A 25676-nucleotide genomic window follows, 5' to 3' on the forward strand; every position below is an offset into this window, starting at 1 on the left:
CCGGAGGCTGAGGCAGGAGAATGGCGTAAAACCCGGGAGGCGGAGCTTGCAGTGAGCTGAGATCCGGCCACTGCACTCCAGCCCGGGCGAAAGAGCAAGACTCCGTCTCAAAAAAAAAAAAAAAAAAAAAAAAAAAAAAAAAAAAAAAGAGAAACTTGAATGGAGGAGGACTGAATTGAGATGGCAGCGATGTTTCTATGTATTAATTTCCTGACTTTGATGAAAGATTATGTAGGAGATGGTTGCGGAGGGCGGGGAAGGAGTTCTGTGTAACTTTTCTGTATAGTCAAAATAGCTCAAATAAAAGTTTTATTTGAAAAATGTAACAGTCATTTTATTTCAGCAGTTTAAAAATTTTCCTTTTTCTTAAAGAGGAAGAAGGCATTTTCCCATAAGGCTGGCCAGATGGGAAGAATCTTCAGCTTCAGCTTGGCCTCATTCACTTGAAAATAAAATATTTACATGAGGCCGCACCTTTGTCCAGCTGAAAGCAGGTCCTTCAGAGTGTGTAGAGGATTCTCTGCCAGCTTGATGGGCTCCTCTAAGCCAGCTGCTGGAGATGTCACCAGCTGAGGGAGTCCTGAAACTGTTTATACATGATTTGATCCTGTAAGGAGGGAGAACACAGAATATAGAGTCCATCACTGCTTGCTATGGGCTGAATGGTGCCCCCCAGAATTCACATGCTGCAGTCCTCACCGCAGGACCTCAGAATGTGATTCTAACTGGAGAGAGGGTCTTTGTAAAGGAGACTGGATTAACATGAGGTCATACAGGTGGACTCTTATCCAATATGACTGGTGTCCTTACAAAAAGAGGGGATTAGGGCACAGGAGGGAAGAGCATGTGCACAGAGGAAAGAGCACGTGCACACGCTGGGAGAAGACAGCCATCGTGAGGACAAAGGCTTCAGAAGAACCAACCCTGCCCAATACTCTCCAGAACTGTGAGAAAATAAATTTTCCATTTTTTAAGCCACTTTGTCATAGTAGCTCTTGCTGACTAATTTACTATTAAAGAGAGGTGACATTTTACTTTCCTGCATCTAAATCCTAATCTAAGTCCTATACATGCTGCTTTCCATAGGGGACTCCCATGACTCTCAAAATTGTTGACCGAAGTTTTCCTAAAATATCAGGTCAAAAGATTCTTATGTCTATCTAATTAGTGAAGAAAGCACAATTCTAAACTAAACTGAATCCAGATGGAAAGGAGGCAAAAGCAGAAGCTTCTTCTTTTTTTTTTTGAGACACAGTCTGGCTCTGTTGTCCAGGCTGGAGTGCAGTGGTGCAATCTAGGCTCACTGCCATCTCTGCCTCCCAGGTTCAAGGGATTCCCCTGCCTCAGTCTCCTGAGTAGCTGGGACTACAGGTGTGCACCACCATGCCTGGCAAAGTTTTTGTATTTTAGTAGAGATGGGGTTTCTTTTTTTTTTTTTATACTTTAAGTTCTAGGGTACATGTGCACAACATGTAGGTTTGTTACATATGTATACATGTGCAATGTTGGTGTGCTGCAACATGAGCCACTGTGCCAGGCCGGGAAAGTAGAAGCTTCTTACACTATATTACTGTTCATAAGAAATTGCCAGAATGGGCCGGGCGCGGTGGCTCAAGCCTGTAATCCCAGCACTTTGGGAGGCCGAGACGGGCGGATCACGAGGTCAGGAGATCGAGACCATCCTGACTAACACGGTGAAACCCCGTCTCTACTAAAAATATAAAAAAACTAGCCGGGCGAGGTGGCGGGCGCCTGTAGTCCCAGCTACTCGGGAGGCTGAGGCAGGAGAATGGCGTAAACCCGGGAGGCGGAGCTTGCAGTGAGCTGAGATCCAGCCACTGCACTCCAGTCCGGGCGACAGAGCGAGACTCTGCCTCAAAAAAAAAAAAAAAAAAAAAACTAGCCAGGCGTGGTGGCTGGCGCCTGTAGTCCCAGCTACTCGGGAGGCTGAGGCAGGAGAGTGGCGTGAACCTGGGAGGCAGAGCTGACAGTGAGCAGAGATCGCGCCACTGTACTCCAGCCTGGGCGACAGAGCGAGACACCGTCTCAAAAAAAAAAAAAAAAATTGCCAGAATGTTTTCCAGTGTGGTTTATCTACATTTTCAGCAACAATGTGTAAGAGTTCCAGGCCAGGCTTGGTGGCTCACGCCTGTAACCCAGTACTTTGGGAGGCTGAGGCAGGTGAATCACCTGAGGTTGGGAGTTGGAGACCGGCCTGAAAAACATGGAGAAACCCTTTCTCTACTAAAAATACAAAAAATCAGCCGGGCATGGTGGCGCATGCCTGTAATCCCAGCTACTCAGGAGGCTGAGGCAGGAGAATAGCTTGAACCCAGGAGGCGGAGGTTGTGGTCAGTTGCGATCATGCCATTGCACTTCAGCCTGGGCAACAAGAGCAAAACTCTTGTCTCAAAAACAAAAAAAAAAAGTTCCAGCTGTTTCATGTCCTTGCCACTATTTAGTGTTGCCAATCTTTTAAATTTTAGTCATTGTGGTAGGTGTGTAGTAGAATCTCACTGTGGTCAAATTTTTTTTTTTTTTGTTTGAGACTGAGTCTTGATCTGTCGCCTAGGCTGACGTGCAGTGGTGCAATCTTGGCTCACTGCAACCTCTGCCTCCCAGGTTCAAGTGATTCTTCTGCCTCAGCCTCCCAAGTAGCTAGGACTACAGGTGTGCACCACCACACCCAGCTAATTTTTGTATTTTTAGTAGAGCTAGGATTTCACTATATTGGCCAGGTTGGTCAAGAACTCCTGACTTCGTGATCTCCCCACCTCAGCCTCCCAAAGTGCCGGGATTACAGGTGTGAGCCACCACGACTGGCAAATTAACATTTTAAATGTTGGGTGGCAATTCCACTCCTGTGTATTTATCCCAAAGAAATACTTGAAGTGTGTTTTTCTTCTGTGTTTATTTGTTTGTTTTTGAGACAAGGCTTTGTTCTGTAACTGAGGCTGGAGTACAATGGTGTGATCATGGCTCAATGCAGCCTCAACCTCCTGGGCTCAAGTATTCCTTCTGCCTCAACCTCCTAAGTAGTTGGGACTATAGGGGCATGCCACCATGTCTGGCTAAGTTTTAATTTTTTTTGTAGAGACAGGGTCTCACCATGTTTTCTAGGCTGATCTTGAACTCCTAGGCTCAAGCCATTCTCCCACCTCTGCCTCCTGAGTAGCTGAGATAACAGGCATGGGCCACCGTGCCCAGCTCCAGAGTGATTTTTTTTAACCCTTCTCCCACCTATGGTGAAGATGTTTTTATTTCCCTGAAATGTATGGGTAAGTCCCTATGGCTTAGTTTAGCTCCAAGAAATACAAAGCCATTTGTCAAAAAGGGTAGAGTAGGTCAAATGATACTTGAATTAGATGATTAAAAATTCTGAGACTGTGGAGGCAGAAGAGGTCATTCTCTCTCTGAATAAACAGTTGTTAGAGAATCTAGTTAGGAAAACTGTGCTCCAGTCCCTAAGAAACATATAAAATTAAAATCTCTCAAGAACATTCTCACAAAGGCAATTATTTTGCTTGTTTTCAGATCAAAATGAACCATGTAATTTCTTTTTTAAGGAAGTAGAAGTAGTATACAAAACAATCTGTAAAAGAGTTTAATTCATGAGGTCATATCTACTGGTCTAAAATTCTAGTTTCCTTTATACATTTAACAGCATTGCTTACCTTTTTTGATATAGATGATCTTACTTTCTTGAAAGCTTCTTCAAAATGCTTATGACTAATCTTGAGTTCACCTATGGAGCAAATGCACAAATATACACATCTCAGTATGGTATGCTAACTGACTTAGAACTTAACTTCCTTTGAAAGACTTCGAAGTTGGCCAGGCGCGGTGGCTCAAGCCTGTAATCCCAGCACTTTGGGAAGCTGAGACAGGCGGATCACGAGGTCAGGAGATCGAGACCATCATGGCTAACCTGGTGAAACCCCGTCTCTACTAAAAAAACACAAAACAAAAAACTAGCCGGGTGAGGTGGTGGGCGCCTGTAGTCCCAGCTACTCGGGAGGCTGAGGCAGGAGAATGGTGTGAACCTGGGAGGCGGAGCTTGCAGTGAGCTGAGATCCCAGCTTGGGCGACAGAGTGAGACTCCGTCTCAAAAAAAAAAAAGAAAGACTTCGAAGCTTTCAAGGGGTCCACTAAAGAGATCAGTGCTGAGATGGGCTCTATTCTTTTTCAGAACAGTATTCTAGCCAGATATATTCTGCTCATCAGATTTTAATCCAAAACCACCCAAAGAGACCTACCACTCATAAGTTGGTACTTTTTGTAGGCTTCTTTGCATTGTTTAACTTAATGGTGATGTTTATGAAGAAGAACCAGAATTATTCAGATAATTCAAATAAATTTAACTGGGAATAGAATGTAGGATTCCATAGTATTAATATTTAAGAGTATGCAACACACAATGAGATCTTATGAAACCATAATATCATAGAATATTTTATATATAAAATATCTCAGCACTGGATTAGAAGGGAGCTTTAGGTCGGGCGTGGTGGCTCAGGCTTGTAATCCCAGCACTTTGGGAGGCCGAGGTGGGTGGATCACGAGATGAGTTTGAGACCAGCCTGACCAATACGGTGAAACCCCGTTTCTACTAAAAATACAAAAAAAATTAACTGGGTGTAGTGGCACACGTCTGTAATCCCAGTTACTCGGGAGACCGAGGCAGGAGAATCGCTTGAACCAGGAGGTGGAGGTTGCAGTGAGCCAGATCATAGCACTGCACTCCAGCCTGGACGACAGAGCAAGACTCCGTCTCTGAAAAAAAAAAAAAAAGAGACAGGGTTTTGCTCTGTCACTCAGGCTGGAGTGCAGTGGGGCAATCATAGCTCATTGCAGCCTCAAACTCCTGGGCCTCACTCTCAAAAGTAGGACTATAGGCATGTACCACCATGCCAGTCTAATTTTTAAATTTTTTATAGAGATGGCATCTTGGTTTTTCACACAGGCTGCTCTCAAACTCCTGGGCTCAAGCAATCCTCCTGCCTCAGCTTCCCAAAGTGCTGGGATTACAGATGTGAGTCACCACACCCAGCAGACAGTTTTTTTTCCGCATATGCACTCAAATAGTAAAATTAAAGAGACTGTCAAATGTGAAGGATGGTGCAAAGCTGTTGAGACGACCCCAAAGCATCAAATAATACAATACACAGAGTTTGTATTTTGAAAGGGAAGTCTCAGTATATGGAAAGTTATTCCAAATTTCACTTATCTTGTATATTTTCTAAGGTCTCCAATTTAGGCCGCATTTTAACAGGCAAGTAGATATCACCTTAGCAAAAGAATAAGGTTTTCCAGAATTGATAAGCAGCCCAAACTCATGATGAAGACAGTGAAGGGATCCATTTGCCTACAGGGACAGTACTCTTTATTAGAGCGGTACTAAATAACTTTGCTATTATTATAATTGTCAGCAACAGAGCCTAATATTTCAGAACAGCTTCTAACAGTCTCATTAGAAAAACGTTAGCTTTAATATCATAGATAATAGACACTAGAAAATGGTCATTTTCCAGGGCAACCGTGGTTTTAAGTATCATAATCAGAATTGAGAGATTCTGGAGAGAATCGTACCTTTTTCATTTCCACTCTTCTGTCTTGCCATTTCCTGTCTCAGGGCACAGACAGAAGCTTCTCTTACCAAAGCAGAGAGATCTGCGCCCCTACAATAAAATAATAGTGATTTATATTCCTAGATACTGCAAAATCCCAGAAAAAACCCATATAAGTTATATATTAAATAATGAGGAAAGAAAGCGACCAATAAAGATGAGAAATAAATTGATTATGAATCAGTAGGAAAGAGCTCTTAGCTTTTTTTTTTTTTTTTCTTTTTTGGGGAGATGGAGTCTCGCTCTGCCGCCGAGGCTGGAGTGCAGTGGCACAATCTCGGCTCACTGCAAGCTCTGCCTTCCGGGTTCATGCCATTCTCCTGCTTCAGCCTCCCGAGTAGCTGGGACTACAGGCGCCCACCACCATGCCTGGCTAACTTTCTGTAGTTTTAATAGAGATGGGGTTTCACCGTGTTACCCAGGATGGTCTGGATCTCTTGACCTTGTGATCTGCCCGCCTTAGCCTCCCAAAGTGTGGGACTACAGGTGTGAACCACCGTGTCCAGCCTGCTCTTAGCTTTTACATAAGATATTTCTAGGCCAGGTGCAGTGGCTCACGCCACTTAGGTGGGAGGATCACTTGAGCCCAAGAGGTGGAGGTTGCAGTGAGCCAAGATCGCACCACTGCACTCCAGCCTGGGCGACAGAGTGAGACTCTGTCCCAATTAAAAAACAAAAACAAAAACAAAAAACTAAACTCAAGAAGAATGGAAATGATGGAGGAAACAATACAATGCATAAAAGGCTAAAGTGCTGACTAGCATATTCATATATTACATAACGTCTAAAGTAAGCTTATTAAAAAGTCATTTATGGGCTGAGCGCAGTGGGTCGTGCCTGTAATTCCAGCACTTTGGGAGGTGGAGATGACAGAATTGCTTGAGCCTGGGAGGCATAGGCTATAGTGAGCCTGAGTGACAGAGTGAGACCCTGTCTCAAAAAAACCCCAAAAAAGTCACTTATGGCTCCAAGTTCAGAAGGGAAAAATACAAACCCTGGAAAGTCTTTAATGCAGCTGACTCAAGTTAAAACTGAATGAACACATCATAAGTTACTTAAAATATGACAAATACAAACAGGCCTTCACTTATTTAATTATTTCATGTAATAATATGCTGAGTCAGCACAGTTCTGAGTTAAATGAAAGACACTCATGCTGACTGGAGTTGCACTACTTTACAGCTGAAACAGGATTCTTAGAGATTCTTTGAGAAAGAGTTTGAATTTGGGGATAAAAACCTCACTTCTATTATTCAGAAGTCTTGGAAAGAAAAGATGAAAATAAAAAATGAATTTTTTAAAAAAAACCTCATCTCTGGACATTAAACTTATTATATAATGTTGATAATCCTCATACTATATAAATTTTTTTTTTTTTGAGATGGAGTCTTGCTCTGTTACCTAGGCTGCAGTGCAGTGGCACGATCTTGGCTCACTGCAACCTCCACGTCCCGGGTTTGAGTGATTCTCCTGCCTCAGACACATACTATATAAAAGTAAAGACCCACAGAGCTTAAATGTTTAACTGAATCTGGTGTTTTGTTGGCTAAATGTTAGGGTTGTAACATTCTTTAATAATCATATGCCCGCTGGGGTATTCATTCCTTAACCCAGTATGAAATCTAACACTGATGGAGACACCATTAACTAACGCAAACAGACAGCTAAAGACTGTAGTAGTGTAGTATCTCTCAAACTGTGATTATAGTGGCAAGAAAATCCAAAATGTACACCATTCAACTTTAGCCCTAACCCCTTCACAGACTGACAGCCTACTTGGTATATCCAAAAGATTTAGACCAGGGCAAGTTCCGCCACCAAAACCACCTCTGTTACTGAAAATCTTTTCAGATTTGAGCACTTAAAGCTGTTATTATTATTATTTTTTGTAGAGATGGGGTCTCACTATGTTGCCCAGGCTGGTCTCGAACTTCTGGCCTCAAACAATCTGCCCACCTTGGCCTCCCAAAGGGCTAGGATTACAGCTGTGAGCCACTGCTCTCGCCCTTAAAGCAGTAAACTACTCAAGAAGTAGTCCCCTGAGCAGTAAGGTCATTTATTTTTAATTTTATTTATTTATTTATTTTTGAGATGGAGTCTTGCTCTGTTGCCCAGGCTGGAGTGCACTGACATGATCTCAGCTCACTGCAACCTCCACCCCCTGGGTTCAAGCAATTCTCCTGTCTCGGCCTCCCTAGTAGCTGGGATTACAGGCGTGCGCTACCACGCCCGGCTAATTTTTGTATTTTTAGTGGAGACAAGGTTTCACCATGTTGGCCAGGCTTGTCTCAAATTCCTAAACTCAAGTGATCTACCTACCTCGGCCTCCCAAAGTGCTTGGATTATAGGCATTGAGCCACCGTGCCTGGCCACATCATTTAAATAAAGACTGGTACGGATTTGATTCCTAACTAGGGGGTGAGGCACATCCTATTTAAGGGAAGGTAGGGGCATTTACATCTGCATCTCACCACCCCTCCCTGAGACTGATGAATTTCTCTTCATTGAGAATCACTGCTACATTAGAAGGACATAATAGGGCAAAAAAAGGGCCAGGCATGGTGGCTCACACCTGTGATCCCAGCACTTTGGGAGGCTGAGGCGTGAGGGACTACTTAAGCTCAGAGTTCATGACGAGCCTGGGCAATATGGCAAGACCCCATAATTACAAAATTTTTTAAAAAAATTAGCTGGGCATGGTGGCGTGCACCTGTAGTCCCAGCTATCCGGGTGGCTGAGGTCAGAGGACTGTTTCTCAACAAAGGAAGTAAAGGCTACAGTGAGCCATGATCATGCCACTGTACTCCAGCCTGGGTGAAAGAGGGAAACCCTGTCTGGAAAAAAAAAAAAAGAAAGAAACAAAACAAAAAGCCATAGGGGGTATTGTCTCTGTTAGTTAAACTCTGTGTACCCAAATTGGGAAAGTTAACAAATTTACTTCAAAACACATGAAGAAAAACTAACAACTGTAACAACCACAAACATAGGAAGGAAGAAGGCAGAAATGTCAGATTTCCTGATGTTACTACAGGCTATGTGGAGGTAAAAAGGTGTGCAGTGAAAATGCATCCTGAGGGCTGGAAAATGTGGCAATTGTAGATCAGTCTCTTTTAAATGCTGACGCACCAGTACATTTGTGAAGGACAGCAATGCTGATTAGGGTAGGTTAAGTACCAAGAGTCAACATATGAAAGGACTCCCCTGTTCCCGGGAATTCCTTCAGAGCCTCCAAATGTGCAGTCTCTTCTCTAAGAAGGGAGATGCCAGACACTTTATATGCTTCATGGGATACCTCATTTAATCCTCCCAACAATCTGCTGAGGTGAGCATCATCACACCTCATTTTATAGATGAGGAAATTGAACCCCAGAGAGTGAATTGACTTAAGATTTAAACACTTACGTATAGCAATCACAGCGAAGGTCACCAGCAATTGCTTCCAAATTTACATCTGCATCCAGTGGTGGTTTGGTACCATTCTAAGTAAGAGAGAAAAATGATTTTTCATTGAAGTTTTAAAGACCATGCCAGGCATGGTGGCTCATCCTTGTAATCCCAGCACTTTGGGAGGCCAAGGTGGGCAGATCACCTGAGGTCAGGAGTTCGACACCAACCTGGGGAACCTGGTGAAACCCCGTCTCTACTATAAATACAAAAATTAGCCGGGCATTATGGTACACACCTGTAGTCCCAGCTACTCAGGAGGCTGAGGCATGAGAACTGCTTAAGCCCTGGAGGTGGAGGTTATAGTGAGCAGAGATCACGCCACTGCACTCCAGCCTGGGCGACAGAGTGAGACCGAGTCTCAAAATAAAGATAAAGACCATATTCATCTACATAATAGGTTCTTAATAATGGCTGTTTGACTAAATGAGTATAACTGACTTCTAGACCAGTGCTGTTAAGATTTATACAAATTTCAATATTGAGAAATGAGGCTAAGAAGCAGATTCCAAACTTGAGAAAGCTAAAGGCAAACAATTTATGCTCATGAAGTTTGAGGAATTTGTGTACAGCTGCAGCAAATACTAAACACCATCAACAAGAATGAACCAGCACCTCGATCTTTCCAAAGGTGAAGAAACACATTTCCTTTCCAGCTTAAATAAGGCAAATACTTAAGCAATGCTTAGTGTTGGTATGAGGCTGGCTAGGACGGGAGAAATAATACTGAACCTGGCCAGGAGAGAAGGAGCAGTATTTGCTCTATAATAAAAGCACAAAGTCCTCTGAGCTCAGTATATTCTTTCTTAATCATTTATCTAACACTCAATCCTGATTTGGGTGCCAATTCCCCTTCAGCTCATTTCAAGAGACATTAGCAATGACAAGTATGTTGCAACTTAGAACTCAGAATTTCTCATGAGACTGGATGTAGAGAAAACAAACCAACCCAGAGTTTTAACACTTAACCCAGTACCTTGCTTGCATACATTATGTTTAATAATATTTTTAGTGACAAACTGCAGAGGCAAACAAAACGAGCTTTGTCTTCCCCCTAGGGTCTTGCTCTGTCGCCCAGGCAGGAGTGCAGTGGAACAACCACAACAGACTTGACCTCCTGGGCACAAGAGATCCTTCTACCTCAGCCTCCGGAGGAACTGGAACTACATGCGACCATGCCTGGCTAAGCCTGAGTCAAGATCGCAACACTGCACTCCTGAGTAGCTAGGACTACAGGCACATGCCACCACTCCTGGCTAATTTTTTGTATTTTTAGTAGAAATGGGGTTTGGCCAGGTTGGTCTCAAACTCCTGGCCTCAGGTGATCTGCTCACCTCAGCCTCCCAAAGTGTTGGGATTACAGGTGTGAGCTACCGGGTCTACTTTTTTTCAGAGATGGGGTCTTGCTATGTTGCCTAGGCTTATCTCAAACTCCTGGCCTCAAGCAATTCTCCTGCCCCAGCCTCCCAAAATGCTGGGATTACAGACATAAGCCACTGCACCCAATCAAAACAGCTTTTAATTATTTAAAATGTGTGACAGTTGGATGGTAAGCTTATGAGTATTTGCTTATTATTCTGATTCATAACTTATATATACATTGCATATGTTCTTTCCTGTGTAGCAAATACTGTATTATTAAGTAACTATTTTAAGAAGAAACACGGCCGGGCGCGGCAGCTCGCACCTGTAATCCCAGCATTTTGAGAGGCCGAGGAGGGCAAATCACCTGAGGTCAGGAGTTTGAGACCAGCCTGGCCAACATGGTGAAATCCCGTCTCTACTAAAACAAAAATTAGCTGGGCATGGTGGCGTGTGCCTGTAATTACAGCTACTCGGAAGGCTGAGACAGGAGAATCACTGGAACCCAGGAGGCGGAGGCTGCAGTGAGCCAAGATCGTACCACTGCACTCCAGCCTGGGTGACGGAGACTTGGTCTCGAAAAAAAAAAAAAAAAAAAAGAAAAGAAGAAACACACACAAAAGTAAATAAACACAAGCCATTAAGCTTTTCTCTTTTTTTTTCTTTGAGACAGTCTGGCTTTGTCACCCAGGTTGAAGTGCAGTGGCGCAATCTTGGCTTACTGCAACCTCCACCTCCCGGGCTCAAGCCATCTTCCCACCTCAGCTTCTTGGGTAGCTGGGACTACAGACACCCACCACCACACCTGGCTAATTTTTGTATTTTTTGTAGAGATGGGGTTTCACGATGTTGCCCAAACTGATCTCAAACTCCTCAGCTCAAGTGATCTGCCCACCTTGGCCTCCCAAAGTGCTGGGATTACAGGTGTGGGCCACAGCACCTGCCCAGTAAGCTTTTCTTAGTGTAAAGCGTCAGCCTGGCAAAGTGCTCCAGGCACAGGGTTCGGTGACCTGGCTGAGAGGACTGGAGTTGCCGGCCTTGTGTACTAGTTACCTGTTGCTCTGCCCACACTCACATACCAGCCTCTTACTAAATCCCTGCAGGGCATGTTCAAGAACTGCATAAATTATACATCTGTTAGTTGCTATCACTAAATAAAATGGACATGTTATCTACCACAGGTTCAAGAAACAGTTAATTTCCCATTCAATCCATTTTGACCTGGGACCCAAACTATGATCTTAGGCAAACAACCTTGTGCTTTTTCCTCTGAGTAGTAAAACTAAAGGGTCAGAATGTAGGATTGCTAAGCATCTTTCACTGTAAACAATTTTCAACTGAGTCAGGATAGTGGTCAATCCTGGGGGCAGGTAGGAGTGGGCAGTGACTGGAAGCAGAAGGGCAGCTTTTGTAGGTGTGGGAATGTTCTATTTTATTGTGGCAAAACATACAAAAAACTGACCATTTCAACCATCTTTCAGTGTACAGATCAGTGGCATTAAATCCATCCGCATTGTTGTATCACCCCTATCCGGCTCCAGAACTTTTCTGTCTTCCCAAAAGAAAACAATGCATCCATTAAACAGTAACTCCCCATTCCTCCTGCCCCCGCCTCCCAATCCCTGGCAGTCACCATTCTACTTCATAATTCTATGAATTAGACTTGGAGTGTTCTCTTTCTTGATCTGGAGACTTTGTTTGTAACAATTCATGGAGCCGGACATTTACCACTTTTTAATTTTTTTTTTTGACTCTCTAAATCTACTTTACATTTACCACTTTTCTGTAGGTGTATCACACTTCAATAAAAAGGGCTAAAAAGTGGAAATAACACTGGACGAGGAATTAGAAAACCTGAGTTTTAAAGTTCAGATTTGCAACTGAATGGCCCTTATGGAAGTTTGTTAACTTTATTATTTATTTAATATTTTTGATAATAAGAAACCAGTATCTTATCTCCAGATGAGTATATATAATTTTGTGCTATATTTGAGAGGGAAGGGGGGGCATCAGTGAACATACAATCGTGATTTCTTAAAATGAAGACTAGCATAGACTTTCTTGCTATGGTGGTGGGCTGCCACATTAGGTAGGAGCCCTTATTAGGTGCTTTCTGTGATTTTAAGAATCCATCAACTTACCTCAACTGTCACACTGTCACATTAACTGTATGGATCTTCCCTAAGGACACTCCACGTGCTGTTAGACAATCTAATCTCAAAGTATCTAGTGTCCTGTTTTAATCAAAAGCTCAATCATAAGAAGACAATTATTTCATACTTCTCAATATCTAAATTCTACCCTTGGATTAAGCCGGACCTCCACGAGGTCCTGTGCACCCTCAGAGTGCATTTCTTGGACCTTCATCAGATTGTTTAATGAACTGGCTTTGAGTAATACCCTCAGTTTATATTAAGAAAACAACAAGCCTCAGTCCCGAGAGGCTTATTGTGTTTATGTCAGAAATATTATTAAAGACATTGTGCATCACATCTTAGTGTTCTCTTTGTGAGGACCCAGAGGAATTTTTCTTTTTTGTGTCTCACTCTGTCGCCAGGCTGGAGTGCAGTGGCGCAATCTCGGTTCACTGCAACCTCCGCCTCCCAGGTTCAAGTGATTCTTCTGCCTCAGCCCCCTGAGTAGCTGAGATTACAGGCATGCGCCACCACGCTGGATAATTTTTGTATTTTAGTAGAGATGGGGTTTCACCATATTGGTCAGGCTGGTCTCAAACTCCTGACCTCGTGATCCGCCTGCCTCGTGATCTACCCGCCTCGGCTTCCCAAAGTGCTGGGATTACAGGTGTGAGCCACAGCGCCCAGCAGAGGAATTCTTCTCACATTTGCATAGTGGGAGCAATTGTTGGCTTTCTATTCTTAGCATACCCTTTGTTTAAGAAAAATCTTTTGTGAAAGAAAGCTCAGTATATAAAGGAACACAATAAATAAATGAGGTGGGGTATGAGCTTCAGAAAATGAATTCATTGTTACACATTTAGATACTCTCAGAAGTTTCCTAATTCTTAGAACATTAAACCTTTAGAAAAATAATTTCAAATACCCTCGAAAGAAAGTAACAAACTGTCCTTCTTTTTTTTTTTTTTTGAGACAGAGTCTCGCCCTGTGGCCCAGGCTAAAGTGCAATGGAGTGATCTCGGCTCACTGCAAGCTCCCCATCCTGGGTTCAAGAGATTCTTCTCCCTCAGCCTACCAAGTAGCTGGGATTACAGATGTGGACTACCATGCCCAGCTAATTTTTTGTATGTTTAGTAGAGATGGGTTTCACGATGTTGGCCAGGCTGATCTCTGATCTCGTGATCCACCCACCTCGGCCTTCCAAAGTGCTGGGATTACAGGCACGAGCCACCACGCTCAGCCAAACTCTCCCTTATTTGAGGGCATGAGGTGTACTCTACCTAGGATACCTCCAAAAGTTTCTATAGCAACATTACTTTCTAATTAGTAGAAATAAGGGCTAAGGAATCTTTGGATCACTGAAATCAAACTATTCTTTCATTGAATATGGTAATGTTTCCGACTTATAGTAAGAACTAAAATGAATTCTATTTATTCTCAAGTGAGAGCAATGAGAATAATTTTATTTTATTATTATTTTTTTTGAGATGGAGTCTCGCTCGTCGCCCAGGCTGGAGTGCAGTGGCGCGATCTCAGCTCACTGCAAGCTCCACCTCCTGGGTTCACGCCATTCTCCTGCCTCAGCCACCCGAGTAGCTGGGACAACAGGCGCCCATCACCATGCCCGGTTAACTTTTTGTATTTTTTAGTAGAGACGGGGTTTCACCGTGTTAGCCAGGATGATCTCGATCTCCTGACCTCGTGATCCGCCCGCCTCGGCCTCCCAAAGTGCTGGGATTACAGGCATGAGCCACCTCGCCCGGTGAGACGAATTTTAAATGGCATAATAAAGAGCTTATAAAACAAAATATAAGTATTTCAGAAAATCATTTATTGAAATGGTACCAGGATATCAAGTATTTAGAAGCTTAAACTAATTTGCTTTTTCTTTATGCCATTTTCTCTTAATAATATGTTATATTACAATAATATTATATTACTTTTTAATAAAGGCCTTAATGGAAATCTCAAATAATTTGGTAACTACAGAAAGCTAAGCTAAAGGAATTATTAGAAAAAGAAGGAAAATAGTCCTTAAGGAAATTATAGGCCGGGCATGGTGACTCACGCCTGTAATCCCAGCACTCTGGGAGGCCAAGGCGGGCGGATCACCTGAGGTCAAGAGTTCGAGACCAGCCTAGGCAACATGGTGAAACCCTGTGTCTACTAAAAATACTGGTGTAGGCTGGGTGTGGTGGCTCATGCCTGTAATCCCAGCACTTTGGGAGGTCGAGGCTGGCGGATCACCTGAGTTCAGGAGTTTGAGACTAGCCTGGCCAACATGGTGAAACACCATCTCTACTAAAATACAAAACTTAGCCGGGTGTGGTGGCAGGTGCCCATAATCCCAGCTACTCGGGACACTGAGGCAGGAGAATTGCTTGAACCCAGGAGGCAGAGGTTGCAGTGAGCCGAGATCACACCACTGCACTCCAGCCTAGGGAACAAGAGCGAGACATCGTCTCAAAACAAACAAACAAACAAACAAACAAACAAAAAACAGGTGTGGTGGCAGGTGCCTATAACCCCAGTTATTTAGGAGGTTGAGGCAGGAGAATCACTTGAACCTGGGAGACAGAGGTTGCAGTGAGCCAAGATCACACCACTGCACTCAAGCCTGGGCATCAAGAGCAAAACTCTGTCTCAAAGGAAAAAAAAAAACAGTTATCCCACAAATATTGTATGATTCTACTTGTATGAGGTACCTAGTAATAGGCAAAGTATAGAGACAGAAAGTAGAATGGTGGTTGCTAGGGGCTAAGGAAGAAGGAATGGGCAGTTTGTGTTTAATGGGGATGGAGTTTCAGTTTGGGAAGCTGAAAAAGTTCCGGAGATGAGTAGTGGTGATGGTTGCACAACAATGTGAATGTACTTACCGCCACAGAAATATACACTTAAAAATGGCTAAAATGGTAAATTTTATGTTATATATCTATAGTATTTTACTAAAATTTGAAAAAAGTTATGGCTCATTTACACTGATATTTTCCTATAAATCTTTTTTTTTTTGTTTTTTGAGACAGTCTCGCTCTGTCGCCCAGGCTGGAGTGCAGTGGCGTGATGTCGGCTCACTGCAAGCTCCGCCTCCCGGGCTCACGCCATTCTCCTGCCTCAGCCTCCTGAGCAGTTGGGACTACAGGCGCCTGCCACCATGCCTGGCTAATTTTTTTGTATTTTTAGTAGAGACGGGGTTTCACTGCGTTCGCCAGGATGGTCTCAATCTCCTGACCTCGTGATCCGCCCGCCTTGGCCTCCCAAAGTGCTGGGATTACAGGCATGAGCCACTGCGCCCGGCCGATATCTTCCTATAATTCTTATTAAGCATTATATGTTATGAAATACTCAAGTTCAAAAAGTAATTCAAGACATGCTACTACTTTTAACAAATATTTTCATTTGGTCATATAAATCTATTTTTTTTTTTTTTGAGATGGAGTCTCACTCTGTGTCCAGGCTGGAGTGCAATGGCATGATCTCGCTTCACTGGGTTCACACCATCCTCCTGCCTTGGCCTTCCGAGTAGCTGGGACTATAGGCGCACGCCACCATGCCTGGTCAATTTTGGTATTTTCAGTAGAGATGGGGTTTCACCATACTGGTCAAGCTGGTCTCAAACTCCTGACCTCAGGTGATCCACCCACCTCGGCCTCCCAAAGTGCTGGGATTACAGGCGTGAGCCACCATGCCCAATCAACTTTATTCTTAAATCTATTCTTTTTTTTTTTTTTTGAGACGGAGTCTCGCTCTGTCGCCCAGGCTGGAGTGCAGTGGCCGGATCTCAGCTCACTGCAAGCTCCGCTTCCCGGGTTTACGCCATTCTCCTGCCTCAGCCTCCCGAGTAGCTGGGACTACAGGCGCCTGCCACCTCGCCCGGCTAGTTTTTTGTATATTTTAGTAGAGACGGGGTTTCACCGTGTTAGCCAGGATGGTCTCGATCTCCTGACCTCGTGATCCGCCCATCTCGGCCTCCCAAAGTGCTGGGATTACAGGCTTGAGCCACCGCGCCCGGCCCCTTAAATCTATTCTTAATTACATATCAGAGTTTAGAATCATTAATGCTTTCTTGTTTTGTTTTGTTTCGTTTTGAAATGGAGTTTCGCTCTCCTTGCCTAGGCTAGAGTGCAATGGTGCAATCTCGGCTCACTGCAACCTCTGCCTCCTGGGTTCAAGCGATTCTCCTGTCTCAGCCTCCTGAGTAGCTGGGATTACAGGTACCCCATGCCTGGCTACCATGCCTGGCTAATTTTTTTTTGGTATTTTCAGTAGAGACTGCGTTTCACCATGTTGGCCAGGCTGGTCTCGAACTCCTGACCTCGTGATCCACCCGCCTTAGCCTCCCAAAGTGCTGGGATTACAGGCGTGAGCCACCGTACCTGGCCCACTCACTCTTCTTTTATGAAACTTAGATCCCAAAAGATACGAAGAAGTTGCTTTGACTCACAAATTTTTTTCAGACTTTTAAGAACAGGACTAAACATCTTTATTCTAATCTCTTTATAATATTTCAGATGTTAATAGGAGAAAGAGAAAACTGTATATAAAACAATCTGGGAAATTAAAGTCAAAAGCCAGCAAACCGAAATAGAAAGGGTAAACATTCAAAATGCCAATTTTCCTCACTTTGTTGACTTACAAACAACATACATGGGCAGGAAGTCTGCCTTGTGACTTCTTCCCTCTGAAATTAGATATTGTGCTTCCTCTTCCTCTCACTCTGCCCTGCTTTAGCCATCAACAAAGTTTTTTAAACAAAAACACTCATGACCTCTGAAGGATGAGGTTAAGATAAGGATGTGAAATTGCAGTGCTAATAGCCCTCTTGAGAGAGCACCAGGCCAACGCAGGCAGACAGGGCACAGGGAGGCTGCACGTGGGTCCTGCTCCTAGGCAACTCTGCCCAATGAGGTTCCAAGTCTTAGAATAGGACACAGTAAGAATTGAAGCAAAAATGCACTCTCAAGACAAAGAGAATAAACTAACAAAAGCCCTTCTGCTGTTGGCATAGACAGAGGCTGAGGACTGACTATGCAGCAGTCTAAACCACAATCTACAAAAGTTGCTTTTGGCCAGGCAAGATGGCCAAGATTACGCCTGTAATCCCAGCACTTTGAGAGGCCGAGGTGGGCAGATCATGAAGTCAGGAGTTCCAGACCAGCCTGGCCAACATGGTGAAACCTCATTTCCCTAAAAATACAAAAATTAGCCAGGTGTGGTGGCACGTGTCTGTAGTCCCAGCTACTCGGGAGGTGGGGTTCGTCCGCCTCGGCCTCCCAAAGTGCTGGGATTACAGGTGTGAACCACCATGCTCAGCCAAAGTTGACCTCTATTGAAATGTCTTTTCTGTTTTTTTTTTTTTTTTTCTTCTTCCATATTCACAACTTTGTGCTTGGAAGCTGTAGGACTCCTCTCTGTTACCCACACCATTTATACCAGATGACTATTTTTTTTTTTTTTTTTTGGAGACAGAGTTTTGCTCTTGTTGCCCAGGTTGGAGTGCAATAGCATGATCTCAGCTCACCACAACCTCTGCTTCCCGGGTTCAAGCTATTCTCCTGCCTCAGCCTCTTGAGTAGCTGGGATTACAGGCATGCGCCACCATGCCCAGCTAATTTTGTATTTTCAGTAGAGACAGGGTTTCTCCATGTTGGTTAGGCTGGTCTCGAACTCTTGACCTCAGGTGGTCTGCCTGCCTCAGCCTCCCAAAGTGCTGGGATTACAAGCATGAGCCACCACGCCCGGCCAGATGACTATTCTATACAGACAGACAAACCAAATACATACATATATACATACATACATACATATATAGTCATGAGAGAAAATCTGAAAATATAAAGCAAATGAGCACTCTGGGAGGCCAAGGCAGGCAAATGAGACCAGGAGATCGAGACCAGACTGACCAACATGGGGAAACCCCGACTCTACTAAAACTACAAAAATTAGCTAGGTACGGTGGCCCATGCCTGTAGTCCCAGCTACTCGGGAGGCTGAGGCAGGAGAATCACTTGAACCTGGGAGGCAGAGGTTGCAGTGAGTAGAGTAACGTCTGACATGTAGGCTGATAATATCAGGTAGGTCTTGTTGCTCCAAGCTGGCTGGGCCCTTACAATGAAGCTGTGGTGCTCTCCTATTACACATAAATAATTCCACAGAATACGGACATTAGACAAGGCCATTCTGCGACCGTGAAGGATCAAGACAGAAATGAGAACACTCTGTAATGAAGTCTGAACATGGACAAAGCATAAACTCTGTCCAAGACACAAAAATTACCAAACATCTGCCATCTTAGCTAATATAACTACTGTTTCTTTGCCAATCACAGTTTTAGCCTTGGTCTAATCTTCCTTCCGTTTAGGCAAGATTTATTAAGTCACCCAAATATAGAATTATGCTTGCTTTTTAACAGCCATTCAGGGCAAAGGCCGTTATTAAATCCTTCCCAAATCTAACACAAATCCCAAATAATTAAGTTCTAATACCCTCTTACTGAGATATGCCCCCAATTCCCCATGGAGTACATTCTCCTGCACTGCAAAGAGTAATAAGCCCAACTTGTTCAACTACATGTGTGCTCTTGGTGGGGTTTGGTTGAAGAGCACTAACAAAGTGGAAAAATGATGCATAATGCCATCTCCCAGAGGCAAGCACTGTATGTTGGCATATTTCCTTCTTGATGTTTTTCACTGTATGTCTTTATAAATATAGTTGAAATTGCCACACTATTCAGTCACCTTTATTTACTTCTCCTCAGGAATGAATTAATATTTGTCATTGTTTCATAAACATTCCTATTATCATCTAGAAGGCAAGCTCCTGATAGGTAAGACAATGTCTTACGTTTCTCAGTCTCTATACAATCAAGGATGTATTTAGTTTATAACAAATACTTATTGATGAAGTGGGATACTTTTTTTTAAATTTTGAGATGGAGTCTCACTCTGTCGCCCAGGCTGGAGCACAATCTTGGCTCACTGCAACCTCCACGTCCCAGGTTCAAGTGCTTCTTGTGCTTCAGCCTCCTGAGTAGCTGGGATTATAGGAGCACACCATCACGCCCAGCTAATTTTTGTATTTTTGTAGAGACACTGTTTTGCCATGTTGGCCAGGCTGGTCTTGAACTTCTGACCTCAACTGATCCACCTGCCTCAGTCTCCCAAAGTGCTGGGATTACAGGCATGAGTCACTGTGCCTAGCCAAAGTGGGGTACTTTGAATATTCACCACTTGGTCTGAGGCCTAATGATTTTGGCAAATAGCACTGAAATTCTAGATTAATGAAGTGTAAAGTTGTTCTGGTGTGAGTACCATACATTGAATGAAACACAGCAGGAAGAATGAGCCAATCATTCTTTTGGTTCAAAATCTGTAAGTCTCTGAATACCACATGCCTCATCTCTGGCACGTCTAGAAATAAATACCAATCCAACTTTTCTCTTTAGTTCATGAAATCCCAAGGACAAGTGTGAAAGCATTATCATGTCACCATGACTACAGGAAATTCTTATGATTGGATATGTGTGTGCTTATTTGTATATACATACACACCCACATACATTGACTAAAGCAAACAAAATCTCACGATCATAGTTCCTAATGACAGAGGCAAGGAGGCCAGGCATGGTGGCTCATGCCTGTAATCCCAGCACTTTGAGAGGCCAAGGTGGGCGGATCACTTGAAGTCAGGAGTTTGAGACCAGCCTGGCTAACATGGTGAAACCCCATCTCTACTAAAAAATACAAAAAATTAGCCAGGTGTGGTGGCAGGAGCCTGTAGTCCCAGCTACTCGGGAGGCTGAGGCAGGAGAATGGCGTGAACCCGGGAGGCGGAGCATGTAGTGAGCTGAGATCTCGCCATTGCACTCCAGCCTGGGCGACAGGGTGAGACTCTGCCTCAAAAAAAAAAAAAAAAAAGATTGGTCTTGCTCTGTTGCTCAGGCTGGAGTGCAGTGGCGTGATCACAACTCCCTGGAGACTTGACCTCCTGGTCTCAAGCAATCCTTCCACCTAAGCCTTCTGAATACACGGTACTACAGGCGGATGCCACCATATCTGGTTAATTTTTTCTATCTATAGTGAGACAGAGTCTCACTATATTGCCCAGGCTGGTACTGAACTCCTGGGCTCAGATCTGTCCAGCTCGCCCTCCCAAAGTGCTAGAGTTTCTCCAAAAGTTTCTACTCCATTTCAAATATGATCTGATGTAAATTATTTTAAAGTAATAATTGAAGATCAGTTCACCTTCCCTTTGGGAGATATAGGCTGGGCAAACAGTTACAGAAAAGAAAAGTTAATCAGTCAACTAAATTACTACCTCTTATAACTGTCTCTATTTAAAACAAGAGAAACACATATAAAAATATACCATTTCCTTTACTCACTTTTGTGATAGTTTTTAAGATGGCAAGGCGATCTGCAGGCGGTGGTAAACCCACAAACAGTGTTTTGTCCAGGCGGCCTGGGCGCAGGATTGCAGGGTCAATTATATCTAGAGAAGAAGGGAGAAAAAAAGTCTTAAATAAAACCTTTTATTTTTATTTTTTAGAGACAGGGTCTTGTTCCGTCTCCCAGGCTGGAGTACAGTGGCATGATCTCAGCTCACTGCAGCCTCAACCTCCCAGACTCCGATGATTCTACCACCTCAGCCTCCTGAGTAGCTAAGACTACAGATGCATGCCACCATGCCTGGCTAATTTTTTTTCTTTTACTTACTTTAATTAATTAATTAATTTTTTATTTCAATAGGTTTTTGGGGAACAGGTGGTGTTTGGCTACATGAGTAAGTTATTTGGTGATTTCTGAGATTTTGGTGCACCCATCGCTGGAGCAGCACACACTGTACTCAGTGTGCAGTCTTTTATCCCTCAACCACTCTCACCCTTTCCCTCGAGTCCGCAGAAGTCCACTGTATCATTCTTATGCTTTGTGTCCTCATAGCTTAGCTCCCACTTATGAGTGAGCACATACGACGTCTGGCTGGCTAATTTTTGTATTTTTAGTGGAGACAGGATTTTGCCATGTTGCCCAGGGTAGTCTTGAACTCCCGAGTGCAATCCACCCTTCTCTGCCTCCCAAAGTGCTGGGATTACAGATGTGAGCCACCGTGCTCAGACCAAACAAATAAAATCTTTTAAAAAATGCAATTAGGCCGGGTACGGAGGCTCATGCCTGTGATCCCAGCACTTTGGGAGGCCGAGGCAGGCAGATCACGATGTCAGGAGATAGAGACCATCCTGGCTAACACGGTAAAACCCCATCTCTACTAAAAATACAAAAAATTAGCCGGGTGTGGTGGCGGGTGCCTGTAGTCCCAGCTACTTGGGAGGCTGAGGCAGGAGAATGATGTGAACCCGGGAGGCGGAGGTTGCAGGGAGCCGAGATTGCACCGCTGCACTCCAGCCTGGGCGACAGAGCAAGGCTCCGTCTCAAATAAAAAACAAACAAACAAAAAAAACAATTAATGGCTGGGCGGGGTGGCTCACAGCAGTAATCCCAGGAATTTGGAAGGCCAAGGTGGGTGGATTACCCAAGGTCAGGAGTTTGAGACCAGTCTGGCCAATATGGTGAAACCCTGTCTCTACTAAAAATACAAAAGTTAGCTGGGTATGGTGGCACACACCTGTAATCCCACCTATTCGGGAGGCTGAGGCAGGAGAATTGCTTGATTGCTTGAGTCGGCTTGAGCCCGGGAGTCGGAGGTCACAGTGAACTGAGATCGTGCCACTGCACTCCAGCCCGGCCAACAGAGCGATACTGTCTCAAAAAAAAAAAAAAAGCAATTAAAATGAGATGAGAAGAACCTCTTTTTAAAAAATAAAAAATTAATAAATTGCATTTTATTTAAATGAAAAACTTCCGCTCATCAAAATACATCTCTTTGGCCACGTGTAGTCGCAGATCACCTGAGGTCAGGAGTTTGAAACCAGCCTGACCAACATGGCGAAACCCTGTCTCTACTAAAAAAAACCCCACAAATTAGCTGGGTGTGGTGGCGCACACCTGTAATCCCAGCTACTTGGGAGGCTGAGGCAGGAGAATCTCTTGAATCTGGGAGGCGGAGGTTGCAACGAGCTGAGATCGTACCAGTGCAATCCAGCCTGGGTGACAGAGTGAGACTCCGTCTCAAAAACACAAACAAAAAAATAAAAAATCTCCTTAAGAAAATGAAAAGTCCACCTCACCTTCTGGCCCCAAACTGCTCTTCCTCCAGGATTCCCTATCTCAGATAATGATCACCACACCACTCTACCCCACCGTACCTCCCAAATACCAGGCAGGTTTCTCCCTTCCCTCTAACCAATTTCCATCAAGCATTCCTCTGATTATGTCAACCCTCAGTCAAGGCAAAACATAAGTCCTCCTAATTGGTTCTGCCTCTAGACTTCCTCTAGTGACCAATGGTGTGAAGCATTTTTCATGAGTTTATGTGCCATTTGTACAACTCCTATGGTGAAGTAACTGTACAAATCTTTTGGCCATTTTTATTTTTTAAAGTTGATTAAATAATTTTGTAAAATGACAAAGAAAAATGGTATATATTTAGGTTGTGCAACATGTTGTTGTTTTCAGATGGAGTCTCACTCTGTCGCCCAGGCTGGAGTGCAGTGGCACAATCTCAGCTCACTGCAACCTCTGCCTCCCCGGTTCAAGCAATTCTCCTGCCTCAGCCTCCCGAGCAGCTGGGATTATAGGCAACCACCAGCATGCCCGGCTAACTTTTATTTTTTATTTTTTTTGAGACGGAGTCTCGCTCTGTCGCCCGGGCTGTAGTGCAGTGGCTAGTTCTCAGCTCACTGCAAGCTCCACCTCCTGGGTTTATGCCATTCTCCTGCCTCAGCCTCCCGAGTAGCTGGGACTACAGGCGCCCGCCATCTCGCCCGGCTAGTTTTTCGTATTTTTTAGTAGAGACGGGGTTTCACCGTGTTAGCCAGGATGGTCTCGATCTCCTGACCTCGTGATCCGCCTGTCTCGGCCTCCCAAAGTGCTGGGATTACAGGCTTGAGCCACCGCGCCCGGCCTAACTTTTATATTTTTAGTAGAGATGGGATTTCATCATGTTGTTCAGGCTGGTCTTGAACTCCTGACCTCGTGATCCACCTGCCTTGGCCTCCCACAGAGTGCTGGAATTACAGGCATGAGCCACAGCGCCCAGCCTTTTTTTTGAGACGGAGTTTTGCTCTTGTTGCCCAGGCTGGAGTGCAATGGTGCATTCTCGGCTTGCCACAACCTCTGCGTCCCAGATTCAAGCAATTCTCCTGCCTCAGCCTCCCAAGTAGCTGGGATTACAGGCATGCACCACCACACCCGGCTAATTTTTTTTTGTATTTTTAGTAGAAACAGGATTTCTCCATGTTGGTCAGGCTGGTCTCGAACTCCCAACCTCAGGTGATCCGCTCATCTCAGCCTCCCAAAGTGCTGGGATTACAGGCGTCAGCCACCGAGCCCGGCCAACATGTGTTTTTAAAATGTGTATACACTGTGGAATGGCCAAGTTGAGACAACTGACGCAGGCATTACCTCATATTCTTATTACGTTTTTTGTGGTGAGATCACTTAAAATCTACTTTCTTGGCAATTTTCAAGTACCTTTTGGCCACTTTTAAAATGGTATAGTTTTTTTTTTTTTGAGATGGAGTCTCACTCTGTCACCGGCTGGAGTGCAGTGGCATGATCTCAGCTCACTGCAACCTCGGGTTCAAGTGATTCTCCTGCCTCAGCCTCCTGAGTAGCTGGGATTACAGGCACCGTCCATGCTCAGTTACTTTTTGTATTTTTAGTAGAGACAGGGTTTCACCATGCTGGCCAGGATGGTCTTGATTTCCTGACCTCGTGATCTGCATGCCTTGGCCTCCCATAGTGCTGGGATTACAGGTGTGAGCCACTGAGTCTGGCCCAAAATGGTATAGGTTTTTTATTTTTATTTTTATTTTTGAGATGGAGTCTCACTCTGCCTCCCAGGCTGGAGTACAGTGGTGCGATCTTGGCTTATGGCAAGCTCTGCCTCCCAGGTTCTCGCCATTCTCCTGCCTCAGCCTCCCGAGTAGCTGGCACTACAGGTGTCCACCACCACAACTGGCTAATTTTTTTTTTGTATTTTTAGTAGAGACTGGGTTTTACCGTGTTAGCCAGGTTGGTCTTGATCTCCTGACCTAAAATGGTATAGTTTTTAATCCTTTATCAGATATATGCTTTGCAAATATTTTCTCCTAGTCTTTGGTTTATCTTTATATTCTCTTATTTGCATTTTTTTAAGAGACTGGGTCTCCCTACGCTGCCCAGGCTGGCCTTGAACTGCTGAGCTCGAGGGATCCTCCCACCTCAGCCTCCTGAGTAGCTGGGTTTACAGGTGTGCACCACTGTACCTGGCTTATTGGCAGTTTTTGAAGAGCAGTTTAGTTTATCTAGTTGGTTTGTGCTTTTAATGTCATATAGGAAATTCCTTTGCTTAAATCAAGGTAGAAAAAATTTCTCCAATGTTTTCTTCCAAGAGTTTTATAATGTTATTTTCAATGGTCTTTGATCCATTTTTAGTTATTTTTTGTATGTGGTAAAAGGTATTAATTAAGGTTCAATTTTTCTTTTTGCATATGGATATTCAACTGCTCCAGTACCATTGTTGAAAAGACTATACATTCTCCACTGCATTGCCTTTGTGCTTTTTGAAAACATCAACTATCTAGATATGCATAGCAATATTTCTGGATTTTTTTTCTCTTCCTTTGATCTATCTGTCTCAGTTCTATGCCAATTACCATGCTGTTGAAACATCTTTTAATTTAAACATATAAATACATGCCAGGAACGGTGGCTCACGCCTGTAATCCTAGCACTTTGGGAGGCTGAGGCGGGTGGATCGCTTGAGGTCAGGAATTCAAGACCAGCCTAGCCAACATGGTGAAACCCTATCTCTATTAAAAATTAAAAACCAGGCCGGGCGCGGTGGCTCAAGCCTGTAATCCCAGCACTTTGGGAGGCCGAGACAGGTGGATCACGAGGTCAGGAGATCGAGACCATCCTGGCTAACACGGTGAAACCCCGCCTCACTAAAAAATACAAAAAACTAGCTGGGCGAGGTGGCGGGTGCCTGTAGTCCCAGCTACTCGGGAGGC

General features: G+C 44.1%; 1 protein-coding gene across 2 annotated transcripts in view; it reads right to left on the reverse strand.

Annotated features, from left to right (window-relative positions):
• Positions 1-282: 282 nt before the first annotated feature.
• NVL (nuclear VCP like) overlaps positions 283-25676 on the reverse strand; it is a 102827-nt gene continuing 77433 nt past the window's right edge. Inside the window, exons 19-23 of one of the 2 annotated variants that reach the window (XM_033195683.1) lie at positions 20949-21055; positions 9030-9106; positions 5590-5678; positions 3675-3745; positions 283-607 (exon numbers count right to left, since the gene is read on the reverse strand). In XM_033195683.1, coding sequence (XP_033051574.1) covers positions 563-607; positions 3675-3745; positions 5590-5678; positions 9030-9106; positions 20949-21055 — 389 coding nt within the window. In that variant the 3' untranslated portion in view covers positions 283-562. Of the gene's footprint in view, positions 608-3674; positions 3746-4965; positions 5366-5589; positions 5679-9029; positions 9107-20948; positions 21056-25676 lie in introns of those variants that run through there. The other variant, XM_033195684.1, reaches the window with a different exon arrangement.

This window comes from Trachypithecus francoisi, unplaced genomic scaffold, assembly GCF_009764315.1.
Source record: "Trachypithecus francoisi isolate TF-2019V2 unplaced genomic scaffold, Tfra_2.0 Lachesis_group5, whole genome shotgun sequence".
In the NCBI taxonomy this organism is placed as follows: domain Eukaryota; kingdom Metazoa; phylum Chordata; class Mammalia; order Primates; family Cercopithecidae; genus Trachypithecus; species Trachypithecus francoisi.